General features: G+C 35.9%; 1 protein-coding gene across 1 annotated transcript in view; it reads left to right on the forward strand.

Annotated features, from left to right (window-relative positions):
- ELP4 (elongator acetyltransferase complex subunit 4) overlaps positions 1 to 17,957 on the forward strand; it is a 120,722-nt gene that overhangs the window by 15,929 nt on the left and 86,836 nt on the right. Inside the window, exons 4-5 of the mRNA XM_054390574.1 lie at positions 9,699 to 9,830; positions 13,280 to 13,419. Of these exons, the coding sequence (XP_054246549.1) occupies positions 9,699 to 9,830; positions 13,280 to 13,419 (272 nt within the window). The remainder of the gene's footprint in view (positions 1 to 9,698; positions 9,831 to 13,279; positions 13,420 to 17,957) is intronic.

A 17,957-nucleotide genomic window follows, 5' to 3' on the forward strand; every position in this document is an offset into this window, starting at 1 on the left:
GGTTTTGTGATGTGATTGGAAGTTTCTTGAACCTATAACCAAAACAAATATTGCTGGTAGTAGGAAGGGGAGAAGGCATTCTTATAGACCATAATTATCTTGAAATTGTATATAACTAAAAGAGGATAAAAAGCCCTGATCAGCTGCCTAAGATATACTATAATACCACCCACCAATTTATCCATCATCATTTGAAAACATATTCATGCCTTTTGTAGTCAAAGCTCCTTCAGGAAATTGGCATTAAGACATAATGCTAAAAAATTATACACCTCTGGTAAAACCTAAAGAACTATATACATGGTGGGTTTTAGAAAGGATTTTAAATATTTGAGAGCATTTCTGTTCAATCTGGATTACTCAACAAAAGGCAACTTTTTTTTACTCTAAGGGCATAAATACTAGGAATAGTATGTATTGCTGGAAATAGTATGCCATAATTCTGTGATCGATTGTGAAATAAAACTGATTGCACTGGTAAATGGAAAACCAATGATAAAATGCCTGAAGGAAACATCATATCTTAACATTCAGTTTTCAGTACTTTCAGTACCATACCTTACTAGGCTTCTACACCACAAACTGTGGAAGGCTGTTTAAAACGCTTAAAAACAGAGAAGCTAATAAAATGGGTAGGTTTTTTTCTTGTATAAATTTCCTTCAAGGCACTGTGTTTATCCTCTTTTAGAGGATACAGAGCACATCCTTCAAGAAAAAAAAACCATGCTTTGACATAATCTGTGAGCCTACTGCTTATGGTGGGGATAATTTTCCTACCCTTACAATAGAGAGTAGTCATCATAGAAGGAATGCTACCAGTGAAGTCCTTCCAGGCTTCCCATACTAAGGCATAAAGCAGTATTTACCTTGCACATCTCCATCTACTTCCAAGCTTGAAAATGAGCAATGTGCAGTTTGCTCTCTGGAGAACTATACAGAAGATTCTCTCAAGTAGTAAAGCCCTTAGTGTTCCCATGCATCAGCTAGACAGCTTCACTGTGTTTATGGGATGTATCCTGATGTTAAGCCAGGAGAAACCACATAAGTGGTGTAGAGAAAAGGAAAAAATGCAGCAGCATTTGTTGAGAAAGCTGGGAGGTGCAGGTAAATATAATGATTTATTTAAAAAGCAATAGGGACAAAATCAATAAAAACTTCAGGAACTAGTTTTTATAAAATTCCTACCAAGCTAAGAAGGTCTCTAAGACAAATGGAAAGTATATTTTTAAATGTGGCATTTTGCTTAAGTTCATCATTTGGAAAAGACAAAAAACGCCATCTCTAGCAAACTGGTTTTACTGAGTGGGCCTAAAGAGCAGAAAGTGCACACTTAGACTTTCCCACTGAAAAGATGAATGCAGAAACAATCTACCAAAATGTACTTTTGTTAGTTTGAGGGTTATTTATAAAAAACAACAATAGCCAACCTCCTGAGCGTCAGTGCTATATTACTGTGTATGCAAGCAACCTCTTGAAAACATAGCTGTGAACTTCTTTAGTCCAGCAAAGCAGATTCAACCATGATGCTTACAATTTCCCCTCACAGATATGAGTCTAAAACATTGTTTTGTCAAAAGGAAGAATGCAAACCTGGGAGAGATGATCAGGCTGGTGACCAGGGCATTCCAAGCTTCCATTTTCAAAGACCACTATGCTAACTGCTTGTCTCTTGGCCATCTGGTGTTGTAAAAGAAGCTGTCTATGAATGCAAGAAGTGTTTTTTTCTGTCATCTGACATTTTTAGATGCTACATAAAGAAACTAAAAGCATAACAACTTGAAAGGTGAAAAAATATATGGAAGTAGGGCTACGTTCCTATTGTCCTTTTATTCCTTGTTGTAGTGATTCAGCTGCTATGTGCTATTAAATGTTCTCATCACAGCAATCCAATTACAGTTACAGCACCAGTGAACTTCCCTACTACCCATTATCTCTCTTTCCAAAGTAAAGATAGCCTTGTGACACAAAGACTTGGGTTGAACCTAACCCTGGCAGCTGGCTCAGAGTTTGAAAGTTCCCTTAAAAAAAATCTAATTTCTTTACTGTATAGCTTTTGCTGTTTACTTTTCTTGCTTGCATGTTGGGTAGATGGAATATCTATTTTACATTTCTCTGTATTAAAATGCAAATATTTTAATTATATTGCAATGTATCCTACATTACAAAACTCAGTTATAAACTTGACAGAGAAGTTGTATTGGTGTGAAAGAGGATGCCAGAAAAAAATAATTGCTTCTCTTTAAAAAGAATGAAATGCTTTTAAGCAGTACCCATGCTGGGAACTCTCTAAAGTGTAAAGCTTAGTCTTTGTCAAAAGTTCAAACCAATCTAATAAAAAGGTTTTCTAGAACAGAGGAAATAAATGTTTGGCTCAAATTTTAGGTTTCCTATATATAAATCCTTGGCTGTTTATTAGGATACTTTGTTATCTCAGTTACAAAATTGTTTGTTTTTAGACACAGATCTTACTTAGCCTGCTAAATGTATCATGAATATAATAGCCTAAAAACCCCTGAATGTTTAGGCTTCAGTGTTCACAAATAACTATGTTAGAAATATAGTTGATAACTTTATAGAATGTATTTTCTCGATGAACTATTGCTTATAGTGCTCATCCTTAAAGCTGTTCATGAATAATGCTAGTATTAAATCTGTTTCAACTTGTGCAATATACAATGCAGCAGCATTTACAGAATTTTGGACAAATGCACTTTCATTTATATTTAGTTTCTTTACATTATTTTTTTTAGTACTTTTTTTTTATCTTAAGCATTCATGAACTGATCCAGAAGAAGATGAAATTTTAAAAATCTAAACTAATCTTCTCATGTGCATTTCTGGGTTTCAGTGCTGTGAAATGGAGCCACAGTGCAATAAAGTTATAGCAAAGATTTCTATGACTTGACTGTAGGGTTTATTTCTGTCTATGTAAAGTAGAGAATGTATTTTCATGGGTTAAAAAAAAAAACAAACAACAAAAAACACTTAGAGTACTTTCAATTAACTTTCCCTCCCTGTCCCCCTCATCTTTCCCTCCCTAAACAGAGAAATATTACTTCCCTTTTCTCTTCTTAAAATTCTTACTTATCCTGAGTTGACAACCATTTGATCCTTTGGAATGTCAAATTAAAATTTTCATAGAATGGCTTTACCTGAAGATGGAAATAAATTGTTGTACAAGAGCCACTGAAAGGAGAAAAATTCTGTATCCCGTCATTTGTGTTCTTTAACAATAGACCTTGTGTTTGCAATCAAAATAGAATCGTCCCCCCTTTTAGGAGTAGGGCCCTTTAAACTGACATTTTTATAATACATTATTCAAAAGGAAATATTTACCATTCCTGACTTACCATCTGGTGTCCTTTAAATACTAAAAAATTAATATCATGAAAAAGAGCTGTAAATTCATGTGAATGTATTTAAATATCATTGCACTTAGAGATCAACAGTGAATCGTCCTCCTTTTAATAGTTCTTGATTTCACATTTCTTTAATTGTAGCTGTGATGATAGTGCATTGCAAAATAGTTGCATAAAACCATGTGAACAGCACATATAGATACATAAATAGATAATGTAAATTCTGAAGTACTATTAATTATACAGTTATTGAAACCCATAAGGATCAAAGGATTTTCTATAAGAGGGATTTCACATACAGCTTGGATTATGTTGCTAAATAATAGCACAGTAGTACTTCTTTAGCATTGTAAAATAGCTTAGAGAGGAGTATGATGCCTATAGTTGGTGTAATGCATTGGTAATTAAGAGGGTGTGAGGTTAAGCTTCATTAACTGCTGTGGGATTGTATCTCGGATTTTATTATCCCCTAGAGAACATAAGAAGTGAGAGAGGTCAAACTGTTAGAATCTGATTTTGCTTCGTGCATCTGCCAAAACAAGGCAGGCAAAGTAATGTGGCAGCAAACACAGAAAGACCTGGATTGCTAGCAGATAGGGTTGTATACCCTTTTATTACTAAGATGAAAGATTTAATAATTAAATTATTTTGTGTTTGCAATAAAGCCTTTGGAAGATTGGCTTGTCGAAAATGAAGTTACTTTAATTGTATTGTCGTTAATTATTAGCACTTCAGAAAATGACTTTTTTCCTGAACTTATATTTTAAAACATAGCCACAAGCTTCCTTCTTTTTCCTTCCTGCTACATTTCACTCTAGACACAGTTGAGTGGCCCAACCAGACCACACTTAGTAACTTTAGCACTTGTCTGCCTTTTTGTGTATTCATGCTGAGTAGCAAAGACTTGTATTTAAGTTGACCCCAAGAAATGTTGTATGTTTTCATCCTTTTCTATTACTATTATCTTAACTACTGCGTTGCTACATATTTTGGTTTTGATTTTTTTTCTATGCCTCATGAGAGATTTGTCTTTTCTTAGCCTAGGAGAATGTGACAGTTCTCAGAAGCTGACACACTAATGCCACAAAATTATCAGTTCCAAAGCTTTTCAAATGTGGGAGCTGAGATATTTTTAAGCAGCAATAGATTCAATAGACGTATTATGGGCTGATGAATCAAGTCTCCTTTTCTTAGCCTTTTGTTTAAATAACCTTCTGAAATTCTGATTTTGATTCTACAACTATATTTTTATTTAATCCTCAACAGGATTACAATCCCAAATCCTTTTATAAGTTCTGATAAATGCAGCAGGATTGAAGTGCTTTTTATATATGGTGGAGAAGTACGGTTCTCAAACAGAAATAATGATTTCATTAGACTGATGGAAACTAATCTCTTTATTTCTCAATTTGTAATGAATCTGAGAGAAAGCAAGTTGTGCTAAAGCCCTGCTCTTAAATCTCTCACACTCTTTTCCTGTTTTGAGGAAAAGCCCAGGCTTATCCATCACTGGATGTTGTTCATAGAAGCCATGCTGTCCACTGTTCTCTCTCTGTGCTCTGCTGTATAGTTTTCAGTTATTGTATAGCTGTGCCAGAAGAAGCCTCTGTTCTGTGGACAGTTTAGCTGCTGGTCTGCTTTACCCTTTCCATGAGTTTTTGTTTGTTTGTTTTCTTTCTGTGTTTTGTAGTTCTTGAAAAGTAACACAACCTTTCATGACACTGAAAAGTTGTGAACTTTATGTATCCAACCAGCCAGCCTGTATTTTGAGAGTATACCTGTGTTGAGACTTCTGACTTAGGTGCTCTGTATCACTCATGTGTGGTCAGATTTGGAAAGAACTGTTTTGTTGAAACAAAGAATAGCATTTCCTTTGCAGTGTCAGAAGAGGGGAAAGCTTTTTAATCCATGTCTAGTTACCATGAAGATAAAAAGGTAATACGAAGATAAAAAGAAATGTTTGGATCGATGTTTTGAATCAGGTTTCTTTTCGATATTCCTGATATCACACATAAAGCAGGTTTATATAACTGTGTTTTGTGTCTCTAATTCTTCCCAATTCCAACCCTACTAATCAATTTTCAGCTCTCTCGCTTTCCAAATGTGCTCATACAAAGATGTAATTTTAAAATTATGGAATGGAATCCACGGATCAGTATTCCATTCAGGCTATTAGCAGGCTAGGGACAGCATGCATATTGGCTTCTAGTTAATGCAGACACCTTCAAACAGCAACTGCATGTCCTGCTGCTCTTTCATACACTTCAGTGTAAGTGGGAGGGAAATGAGGGCAAACAGAAGCTGGGATAATAGCGATAAAGTTAGGATGCAACCTTCATTAGTTCATTAATCTTTATCTAAAATGTGTTCAAGTTGCAGATATACTCAGATCATGAATAAAGTCAGAATTCTTTTTTCCTGTTTGTGTTTAAGGACATCTTGGAATGTATTTAATCACACTAAAATACCAAGTGGAGCTCAAGCAATTAGTCCTCTGAATTCCAGTCAGCTCCAAAGGCAGACTACCTTTTCCAGATTGCAGTTGAATTGTGTATGAAGCCTACTGAAAGGTGATGAAGTTCACAACTACCACCTGCAAGAATATGATTTAGGGCCTGTTTGCTTTAGAGCAAAATGTCTGTTGGGATGGAAAATTGTATGGTCATGAGACCTAATTGTGCCAAAAGTCTCAGTGCATCAAGTGAACATATTTCTTGTAAGAGCATAGTATATCTAAGAAACATAATCTTCAGCTAAGCATGGTAGTTATTAGGTAAATTCATTTTGGAAAAGCAGCTGAGAGGTATGAGAGAGTTCTTCAGGTGCTTCTGGTTCTTTCTCTGGGGCAGCAAGGGACAAGACAGCATAAACCGGGAGCTGATGCATCTGCTTGACTGCTGTGGTACATAATGAGTCACGGGTTTTCTAATGTTGCTTCGTGTGAACTTTCTCATGTTTAAACAATCATTTAATAATACTAGTAGGTTTTATTATGTCAGAATAAAATCTCTTTATTTTGTCAGAAGGTAAAAGTAAACTATTAGTAAAACGGCTATGTTAGATGGATACTTAGGTTTTAAACTCTGGCTGCCAAAATCTTTTATCAGCTTCAGGTGAAACCATTTTTCCTTGACCTCTTAATCTGTTTCATTCCTAGCAGCAGTTAAGGCATACCACAGTGCCTAATTGTCTTGCACTGATAGTGTGTCTGTCTCTGATTTTTGTGGACTGAGCTTCTCAGGTGTCAACACCTAAGATTTGTGATGTCTCCTTTTTCTGTAGTGCCAAGTAAAAAAGTTTTGTTCCTGCCAGGCAGGTAATTTTTTCAGTGTTACGTGAGTCCATTGAAGTAGATTTTACTTCATCAATAATACTTGGAGAACCTCTCACACCTTATTATCTTGACCTCTGTTCAATTTTAGAGTAAAATACAGTCTCTGGGTAAAACATACAGTATGTGTGATGAAATAAAATGAAATGTGTATAGCTAAGTGCTCCTGTCTCAAATTTATCTTTGCTAAAGTACAAGTGAACCAGTACCACAACAGGCATTTGCCGTGAATCTAGAGGAGAAAAATATTAATTAAAGAAAATACTGGTGCTGGTTTTCTCCTTACTTACCGTAAAGGTAATAGTAAAATAAGCCATTCCCTGGATTTCAGCTTTATGGGTGATATGATAGCTGGCCAGTGACAGCTTGTTGTATCAGTGGTAGGATCTGAAACAGGCAAGCTCAGGGAGTTTGATGAACTGCTTAGGCAGGATTTCATGATCTCTTCCATATTGTGGCTGGCCCTTGTTTTGCAGAAAAACAGAGGTTAGCCACCGCTATAAAAAGTTGCAGATAGTACTGGGGAGCCAACTGATCTTGGTGAATGAAAGGAGGAGATATCTAGAAATGTTTTGGCTTATGGAATTGTTCCTTTACAGAACTCACTTTTTCAATGAAGGCTGATTTAATTTATTCATTTTTTATTAGTATAGTTGAGCACTGTTTTGAGATGATTGCATATGAGCAGCTCTTCACTGAAAAGGAAAGACCACGTTACCTTATCCACCTTAAATCTATGAATAAATGGATTAGGAAATTAAATCTGCGTGATTGTTCAGCTCTTTAGTAATTTGTTTCCAAAATAACACCTAACTGGAAAATAAGATTAATTAACTCTTTATTGTGGATATCCAAATAATAAAATAAAGTTCAAAATAACATCTTTCTTCTTTTTAGAGAAATCCTTTATAGAAGTGCTCTTAGAAGTAAATGCAAATAATTTGTATCTGCATATATGTGAAATGCAGTGGCATGCTTGTCAGCTTGTGTTTTTATTTGTTCCTTTCTCAGAACATTTTGTTGCAGTGTTCTGTTTTCATTTTCTTCTAAGTGTCAGAAATCTTTGTCTTTGTTTGGAAACTTTCCCTGCTTTCTTTCTGGGTACGTATAAGAAAACTTTGACAAAAGTAAATTTCATCTTTTACTGAAACACCTGTTACAAATGTGTGACTTTTATAAAAGCTGTTAATGCTAATTTAAGATTCTAATCTCTGTAGCTTTCCTACCTTTAAAGCTTAATTTTTACAATCATGATAGTATGAGATTATCACATACAAGTGTACTTTTAAACAAGTCATACAACAACAGCTGAAAAATTAACTCTGGACATAACCACTCCCATGAAGAGCCTTTACCAGTCTTTTTTAGTTCATTTGCAAACAGAAAGTAAAAAAAAATAATTTCTTTCGCTCAAAAGGTGTGGCTTGTGTCTTCTGCTTAGATACAGTTGTTCTGTTTCTGCAACTTTGTTGAAGTAACTACTTTAACATTTTCAGAGCTTCTATCACCTTTTCCCTTGGAGGGTGTACTGATGAACCACTCAGAGACCAAAACAACCTGTGCTGGAAATAGAAACATTTGTTACCAGTTTTGTCAGTATTGCAGATATTGTGTTAATTTTCACTAAAGAAACAAAACTAACACCTGGTTGGAGAGAGTTGGTATTGAACTATCTGCAGGGTTTATCTCCTGTATTCTTTATTACTGATTTAGCATAATGCTAATACCAAAGTGGATTTCTTTAGGCTTATTTTGACTTTTTTTCTCTGTGCGTCTGTTTATACCACATCTGCTTACATAAAGCTGTGAACGTCTCTTAGATGTTTGTACATAGGCAGTGCTGAACCTAGTGTTTTGTGCACAGCCCATACTTAGATTGAAGTTGTCCTCAAGTTTTCAAATTTGAGGGGTTTATATCTTCACTCCTAATACTTTGTAAAAGAGATACTGGTGAGCTCTATGTATTTTTAACCCTTGAGACCACATCTCAGTTCTGTCAAGGGTCTTTGCTTGATGGAAACTTAGTTTTTCAAACAAGTCTTGATCTGTTTGAAGCAGATAACATGTTTTTGTGTCCTCCAGCTTACACAGAATAAAATTGGGTCAGAAAACTTGGTTACACTTCATTCCTCTAATAGGTGTGGAATCTCACTGTATAAATTTTGGATGCTGTGCTTGATATCCATTCAGTCCTGTTTACTTCTTTAGTCATGCAACAATAGAAAGGAGAAAGGTTGTAATAAATCATTTTTCCTAATTTAGATTCAAGTCAAAGGTGCAGTTCTGTCCTCATACCATAGAATAATAAAATCCAATGCAATATGTACTGCCTTGTGGATTTTTTTAGCCAGAAATTTTTGCATTAGAAACTCATAAAAATTCCAGGATTAAATATCTGCCCCTTCCTTTTACTCCCTTTTCTATGTTCCATCATTCCTAGATATCTTGCCTAATGGTTAGGAGAAGAGAACATTAAAACACTCCTGTTAGTTATTTTCAGGCAGTGTCTATAGGCTATTGTGGTCTATTGAATACTTTTGAAAGATTTGCAGATGCTAACAGAGAAAAGTGATCTTATTATAAAATAGGCTTATGCAGAGAACTTATCTATTCTCAGAAATAGAATAGTTTAGGAAGTCAAGCTTTAAAGAAAAATTTAAAAGGAGTATGGATGCTGCTCCAAATGTATAGAGTATGCAATGCGATATTTCCATTCTACATCTGCTTACATTTGTATAGTTATTTTTTCTCACAGTAATTACTTGGGGTTTTCCATACTTAGTATTAGTAGGGGCCATTCTTTCAGTACAGTTATTTTATGATAAAATCAGTCAGGGTTGGAAGGAGGATCATCTAGTTCCAACCCCCCTGCCGTGTCAAGTTTTGTTTTAAATCTGTCCATTTTATTAAGATAATTGTATTAGCTAAATTGGGGGGGGGAGGGATAAAAAAGTTGAATTGCTATTTCTACTGTAGATAGCTGACATCGTTTCACTCTCTACCTGTAGGAACTTCCAGCCCCTTTGCTTGATGATGGGCACAGAAATGAACTGGGAGAAGAAGCAATGGCTGTTAAATCTGAAGATTTTCAGGATTCTATGAAAATAGCCTGGCGCTACCGAAATTTACCAAAAATGGAGGTAAACAGTACTTCACACTTTTTTCTTCTTGCACTGAAACTGAATTTGCAGGGCAAATGTTTTTCAGTAGAAACTAGACAACAGACCTGCTAAGGGACAGTGTTATAAGATTGTCTCCTGAGGGTAAATTATCATACACCATTGTATTTTTTGATTGCTGGAGATAACAAAGGAAATTGGAGAGTTTGCAGAAACTGTAAAACTTAATAGAGACAATAATAATTTAAAGGCAAAAAAACATCGAAGTTGTATTTCTCCATTAGTATTATTAAATTGAGACAGCTTTTTATGCAAGCTTGAATAACTTGGACTGTTACAAACTTGCCCAAATTTAGTTGCATGCCAATTACTTAAGTTGGGTTAATCAGCAGTATGTACTACATCTCTGAAGTGAAAGTACTGTGTGTAGCAAGCTGTTGACCTGCTTATCCACATGCATAACAACTAAAGTAAGCACTTGAGATTGTATCAGCTTCACTGTCACTAGAAACTAATCACTGTGAGGGAGTACATAAGAAACAAGCACAGTGGTCAGTCTTTCAGAGTTCACAGTTGTTGGTGTTTTGTGAATAATGTATCTCCTCTGGATGGTGACTTTCCAGTGGCACAATCAGGCTTTAATAAAATTACAGCGGTTTTGGCTATCCAGAACAACAAAAATAAAGTTACTTTGTCTATACATTTTAGCCTACATTTATAAATTCTGATTTAGATGTAGTCATAACTGCCTAGTAAGTTCAGTCATATTCTTAAAAAACATAATTGGAATGTGACAAAATGATCTTACAAGGCTTGGCATGTTTGGTTTTCTGTGAAATTGCACAGGCATGGCTATGTAGTTGTGTCAGAAAAGACTTATATATGCTGACATGCCAAATCAAACAGCCTTCAGGGTAATCATAGAATCTCATCAATTTTATTATTGTGGAGCTTGTTGTGCCACTCTGAACCATCCCCAAAATAATTTGTCTGCTTTAAAATCTAGCAGAATTCCTTGTACTTTGATAAGGACACAACCGCATGGGGTTAACAAATAGTGTTCTGATGTCATAACAAAACAGGAAAACATGCAAATAGTCCATAGCTAGGTGTGCACACATCTTCCACAACTTCACAGAAGTAGTAATTTCTTCCACTAATATAATATTTCTTTACAATGCATTATGTACTTGTCTCTATTATTGAAATTGGATTGTGCAAGGTAGAATAAAATGGTCAGTCTTTGGTGAGGTGTTTCCTTTGTTACCATTGCTGCTTTCTAAACTGGATGTTGATCATTCTGAATAGTTGAGGTACATTATTTTTTATAAACATGTTACATTTAATTTTTACATTAAAAATTGCAACTAAAAGTCTAATTATTAAGCTATCTATACCTAAAATTTCTCAGGATACTTCTATGTTACTGAAAGATAGTTTTGAAAAATATATTTTCCAATATATTGCAAAATATATTTTCCAATTTCTAATGCAATTTTCCTAAAATTTTGCTGCTGTGCTAAATTGAGTTGAGTGATGAATACATTGAGGAAACACCTGATGTTACCTTGCAGCACCATGGATGTTTAATGCACTTGGTACTACCATTTAATCAACATCTTCGCTGGTAATTTTTTTTGTTTTGCTGGGGAAAAAAAAAATCATGTTTAATAAAATTTCATGGAGTATTTTCCAAACTGATTGGATTAATAAACTACTATATTTTCAGAAACTTTCAGAAGTTTCAAGATTTGAAGACAGAAAATAACTTTGCTTTTAAGTAGAATTCTAATCGTGTTAGCAGAAAGCTTTTTCCATCTAATATCTGAATTTACATGAAGAAAGAATGCTGAGTAAAAGCTGTCTTTGTGGCATATTTGCTGCTTAATTTAGTTTTTATATTTTTATATAATTATTATATTCCCTTCCCATTTTAAACCTCACATAGTAGGTAGGCAGAGGTAGGTAACTCATTTCATTCTTAGGTGTTCTTCATAGCTATCACATTTTCTCTGTGTACAGGTCTTTTGGTGTACAAGGTATATTGCATACACCTTGTATATCAGGAAAAGGCAGAAGATTTATGTGAAATCTGCCAGAATAGCAGGCTGCATGGTAATTGATGTGCCCTTGACAGTTTGTTACTCTTACCTGTATCAGAGGTTAATTTCATTTAAACTTTGGGGTATGTGGATAGCCTATTTTGCAATGCAAGACAGTGTGGGGGTTTTTTGCTTCTCTTTTTTTTTTTTTTTTTTGAATGAAGTGCTTGTGTTCTTGGGGCAATATATAAACTGTCACAGCATGAAATCAATTTTCTGCCTTGATTCATCCTAAATCTGAGATTTCTAGCACATTAGTATTGCAATTAGAAACATTAACAGCAGACGGTAGCATAAAAGCACGCTCTGCTCACTGACAATTTAGTGTATTTCTCCTTGTGCAAAACAGGAATCCAGGAAAGAACAGGCTTGAGCCTCCAATCCACTAATAAATTTATCAGACTTAAGAGGAAAGTCCCTGCTTGGCACTCTCCATGGTCATTCTGCTAAGGCAGATTATTCATGCTTACTTGATTCAGGTAGGCTTTTTGCAAGCTTCCCTGCTAAGCCTGGGAATGCAGGACATTGAGGCCTATTCACAGGCTTCTGACATAGACCGAGCTTTTATTGCATGGTGTTTTATTATAGCCAAATCCTAGTCTCCACCCAGTTTGTAGGCGCTGTGCTTATTCTTTTGAATCAAGAGAGGTTATCACCTACCTTAATCCATGCAGCAGGGTGGATTAAGGACACCAATGTGGCTCAGGATTCTCAAAGAGGATCCTGGAAACTTCTTGTTTCTTCTTTTTTGCTGTCTTTACTAAACTCTATTGGGCCTCAGTAAGGATTTGCATCTGAAATGGGCAACCTGGAGCTTTTCTCAATGAAGACATCAGATCAAAGTTCAGTTAGTCAAGGCCTTTCTAAAACATTAAGGGGGCTTGGAAGTACACAATAAAAAGATGAGCTCTGGCAGAGATTGCAGTAAAAACATTCTGATCTGTAATCCGGATAAAGAATAGATTATAGGCCAAAGAACAGCCCCTGTTTAAATTGCTTTCAGAATCCTTGTTTTAAATAAAGTTACATTTTGCATTAAAAATATTTAGATTTTGATAGATTGAGGGGGTGGGGTTCTGCTTCAATCCTTAAAAGTTAGGTAATTATAGCTAGAACACTGACTTAGAGAAAAGAAAGTTATTTAAAAGAATTGCTTTTGAAAATTTTCAGAAGTTTCTCAGTAAGTTCTGTAACAACTTAGAACATTCTATAGAAGGAACCAAAATTTAGTTGTAAATATTATAATGTTGTTCTACTTGAAGCTTGTACTTCAGCTGAAAGGGAAGAAAACAGAGGTTTCTTTCAAGTGCATTGCTATTTAATTATTTAATTAATAGGTTGTTGCAATCAATGTTGCTGTTTCCACAGGCCAGCCCAACCACAACTACAAGGTTTGGCCATTATTATGATTTTTCTAAAAAAATGCCTCCAGAACTGTTACAGTCCATAAAATGGCAGAGTTTTTACCTTCCTGAAGAATTATGTTTGCAACCTAAAAAGAAAATATGGTAAGTTGTGATACTACATACTTCTGTTGTGTGTTCCAATTTTGCCTGTGTATTAGTGGTAAAGGATATTTTTGCATTCACACTTGCTGTGAGAAATCTCATAGCCACACATGGCTCACAAGTTTAGCTATGAGTTTCATGTCAGTGCTACATGCCATGACTGGCAGCAAAGCTGCTGTGGCACAGGGACAGCTCAGTATACTGACTCCTCAGCTGTGGGAGGAAGCAAACTGGCAGGCACAATTAAGGCAGACATTACTAGGACAGCCTAGGAGACAGCTGCATGTTCAGTTCAGCCCTGCTGACAGCTGAGTGTGGGGACTGGGGAAAACTAGTACTCTCTGTCTGTGAACTACTCCCTGAGCACCATGCCCCATCAGCTTTCAGAGATGTATGTGTCAGGTGGGTATCAGTCTTAGGAAGATATCCATACAGTTTTCAGGGCTCAGAAGACAGGCCACCCTTGACCTACATAGCTTAGAATGCTCTATCAGCTTAGTTTGTTATGTGACTTTTACTTCTTACATCCTACATTAGCACCTAAGGAAAAGGGAAAATACTGTGAATAGAATTGCAATCAGTAATTATGTCTTACACAACATCCCTAATTCCAGAGAAAATAGTAAACTCTTCTCTGAATTAATAACTTAGTGTAGTTTGTCTATTCATAATGAATTAAGAAAGACCAAGAGACAATGAGTGACAGTAGCAAAGACTCACAGTAGGCTGTAGCACACATGTCTGTTGTATCTTTCTTGGAGACATCTCAAGTCAAGTCAAACACCACATAGGGGTTAAAATCTCCTTGTTCAGTGCAGTCACTTAATCTATATAATACCTAGTTTTAGAGAACCCAGTGCATAGGGCCAGCTCCTGGAAGTAGCAGAACAGTATGTTTTATTGTGATTGATTTTCATTACAGTACACTCAAATACCAAAACTCAGATTTCTGAAAGAAGTGCAGTATGAAGCACCTTTCAGAAACCTGTAGAAAAACAAAAGCCAAGTATCTTTGTAATTTGTTTCTGTGTTATATGATCAAATGCCAGTTTATAAAGTAAATTCGTGCAATGTTGTTAAAAAAACAAACAAAACACCTTCAGGAGAAAGCAGAGCACTTCCATTTTATTCTTTCTCCAGTAAATATTTGAACCAACATTATTTAGATATGTATAATTATTAATATTTTTTAGTAGCAAGGCCATAGAGCACAGACACAAGAGTATCTGTCAGGTTGCAAATGCTTAAATTGTTAGTGAGCAATTTAACTCCCTTTCTGTCTTTTCTCTAGCTAACTAGGATGTCTCATGACTCTGGGTTTAATTCAACTACCTATATTGCTATCAAGTATTTGTATGTTTTACATTAAAATCAAATTAACTGATATTATGGGATAGGAAATGGACTTTAACTTTTATGCATTTGACTTTATAGTCTTGCCTAACTGACATTTTCCTTTTATGCTATCCTAATAAAAATTCATCATTCTTAGCATATCATCCTATTGTTCACCAGGCACCCCAGATCTCTTTTCCCTACACTGCTCTACAAGAGGTCAGTTCCCAGCCTGTACTGGTCCATGGGGTTGTTGCTTCCCAGATGCAAGACTCTGCACTTGTCCTTGTTGTATTTCATTCAATTTCTCCCCACCCAACTCTCCAGCCTGTCCAGGTCTTGCTGAATGGCAGCACAGCTTTCAGGTGTGTCAGCCATTCCTCCAAGTTTGGTGTCAGTAGGAGACTTGCTGACAGTTCCCACTGTTCCCTCATCCCAGCTTTGGGGAAAGGAAAAAGACCCTGTCCACTGAGCACTGGTGCTCTGCTACAGGGACAATTTGGCTCCAGACCCTGATGCTGGAGGCTGATCAGTTAGAGAAGGTTGTGAAGATGGGTGCACATCTACAGCTGGGTTGTATGACCCATGATGGAAGATTGGAAGCTCTTAGACAAATCTAAACAGTGTCTTGAAGCACATTTAAAACTGAAATACAGAGGGTAGTAACTCTGTTGTATGCTGAAGGTAGGAACAGCAGTAATGGGCTGCAGTAAACTGTAGTTTAAAGGCATTTTTCTAATGATCAGCACAAGAGCTGCCTTGCAGACAGAGGTTTGGGAGTATTGTAGAATCTCCATCACTGAAAATTTCTAAGGACAAGTTAGGTAAATATCTGTCAAAGGTGGTTTAGATGTAGTTCATCTTGCCTTGGGGCTAGAAGATAGACTATCTGACCTCTTGAGGTCCTTTTCATCCCTGTCTTCTGTGATTCTTTAATGCATATTAGTCACAGTGTATTAAATCCAATACTAAGTATGAATGCTACCAATTATTTTATTGCTCTGAAAACATTTATGCTTTTTCAGAAACCAAACGTGCTTGTACTGTATTTTTTTACAAATATTGTGATAAAATTCTGAAAGAAGCATTCCTTTCTCAAAGATCAAAACAAAGCTCACAACCTTGTTAGGATGGTTTCATTAAAGAAAATTTTTAAAAGAAAGAAGGAAAGGATGTTACCTTGTTGGCATTAATATTTGAAAAATCAAAATAGTGCTTCCAGCATCTAGAACTAACTTAAATATATCATAGAAGCATAAAATCATTTCAGTTGGAAAAGATCTTTAAGATCTTTGAGTCCAACCATAACCCAACTACCATGACCACTAAACTATATCCTGAATCACCACATCTACAGCTTCTTGAACACCTCCAAGGGTGGGGACTTGACCGCCTCCCTGGGCAGCCTGTTCCAATGCCTCTCCACTCTCTCAGTTGAGAGGTTTTTCCTAACATCCAATCTAAACCTCCCCTGGCACAACTTAAACCCATTTCCTCTCATCCTATTGCTAGTTACCTGGGGAAAGAGACCAATACCAGCCTCACTACAGTGTCCTTTCAGATAGCTGTAGAGTGCAAGAAGATCTCCCCTTAGCCTTGTCTTCTCTAGACTAATATAGAACAGATAGAATTTCTTTTGTCTTGATTATCTAGAAAATTACTTGAAAGTAACATTATATGATAGTCACAGTTAAAACTTCCAGTAGAAGTCAGCAGTTTCTGCTAGACCTCATCCTTGATTGCCTGAAGGTCCCACTGAGAACTTGATCTGACCTCTTTTACTCCATGTTACAGTGAACTAGGAGCATGGACATGGCTAGGTAGTGTGTCTCCATTAGAGGATATAATTTCTTAAACATAAGGATCTCAAACTGTGGCACATAGCAAAAAAACACCTGGTGGCATAATGCTAATTACTTGAATAGCACTGCAAAATCTCTGTAATCTGTTAGACAGACTGCCTCCAAAAAAGAACTGATAGCCTGAGAGGAACTAAAGCCAAAAAGTTCTCAAAGTTATTTGAAATTCAGGACAATTTTTACATTAGATTTTTTCAATTTAATTTATCAAAAGAAAATTGACAGAAAATGGGTAAACACTGAAAAGCTGACAAATCCTTTAAAAATAAGGAGGCATTTTTAAGACTAGGCTTAATTCACTATTGAAATAACTTACATTAATAGGCTCTGTGTTATGGGATGTTTGCAAAAGATTTCCTGACTTCCTGAAGGGTATACTTTGCAAGATATGTATCAGTCAAGACATTTCTAAATTAAATTTTCTCTGAACTCGTGTTGGATTGCTGACCAACATCAGTGGTGTGTCTTGTTTTGTTTAAAATCTAGGAATGCTTTGCTTTTGTCACTAATACAGAGGCTGAGGAGGAAGTGGAAACTGATTATTTTGGTTAGTATATAATTTTCTGTAAGTGGTGTTGTCATTGATGGATGGTACCTCTTTGTAGTATCAGATGTCGCAAAAAATTATGAATAAGGAAAAAAAAACTTTTCCCCCTCTTCTCAAAATATTTTCACATTATTTTAGCTAGCAAGATCCATTCTAAATGTTTGTAATGTATCAGTGCAGCATGGTTTAAGTTCAGGCTGAAATAAACTATTACAATCCTGTAACTACAGCAGTTGAAGAGACACCTTAAATTATGTAGTCATCGTGGAAGAGGCACCTAACCTAGCATACACATTCTACACTGAGGTCATAAAGCTATGTGTTGCAATGACAAGCTAGTAATTGTAAGATTGTAGAAGCTCAGGATATTTTTTTGTTGTACTTTTTTGATTAAATAAGCAGATGTACTGATGTGAGTGAGGTGTTCCCCCAGCGCTGTCCGTTTTCAGAGGTTAGGCTTTTTGATACTCTCCTGATAGAGACCTGCTTGTGTCTGAATTTAACGTTCCTCAGAAAATGTACTTCATCTGTAACTTGTTAGATGCGCCTGGAATTCACCTTGTTGACCAGCCTTTTTGCAGTAAGAGTGACCTTAAGTTTCACTTTTCCTTCTTGAAATTTGAAATAGTTTTCTTCCCCACCCTTCTGTTCTTTGGGAAGGAGTGGGGAATGGGAATAACAACCCTTTGCTTTCCTTTCCTTTCCTTTCACCACTCAGGGAGGTAATGCCAACAGATTGTGCAGTTAAAGCAGAAAATACACAAGAAAAGTAATGTACCACATTTTCCTGTACATTT

Source organism: Indicator indicator, chromosome 21 (genome assembly GCF_027791375.1).
Source record: "Indicator indicator isolate 239-I01 chromosome 21, UM_Iind_1.1, whole genome shotgun sequence".
Lineage (NCBI taxonomy): Eukaryota > Metazoa > Chordata > Aves > Piciformes > Indicatoridae > Indicator > Indicator indicator.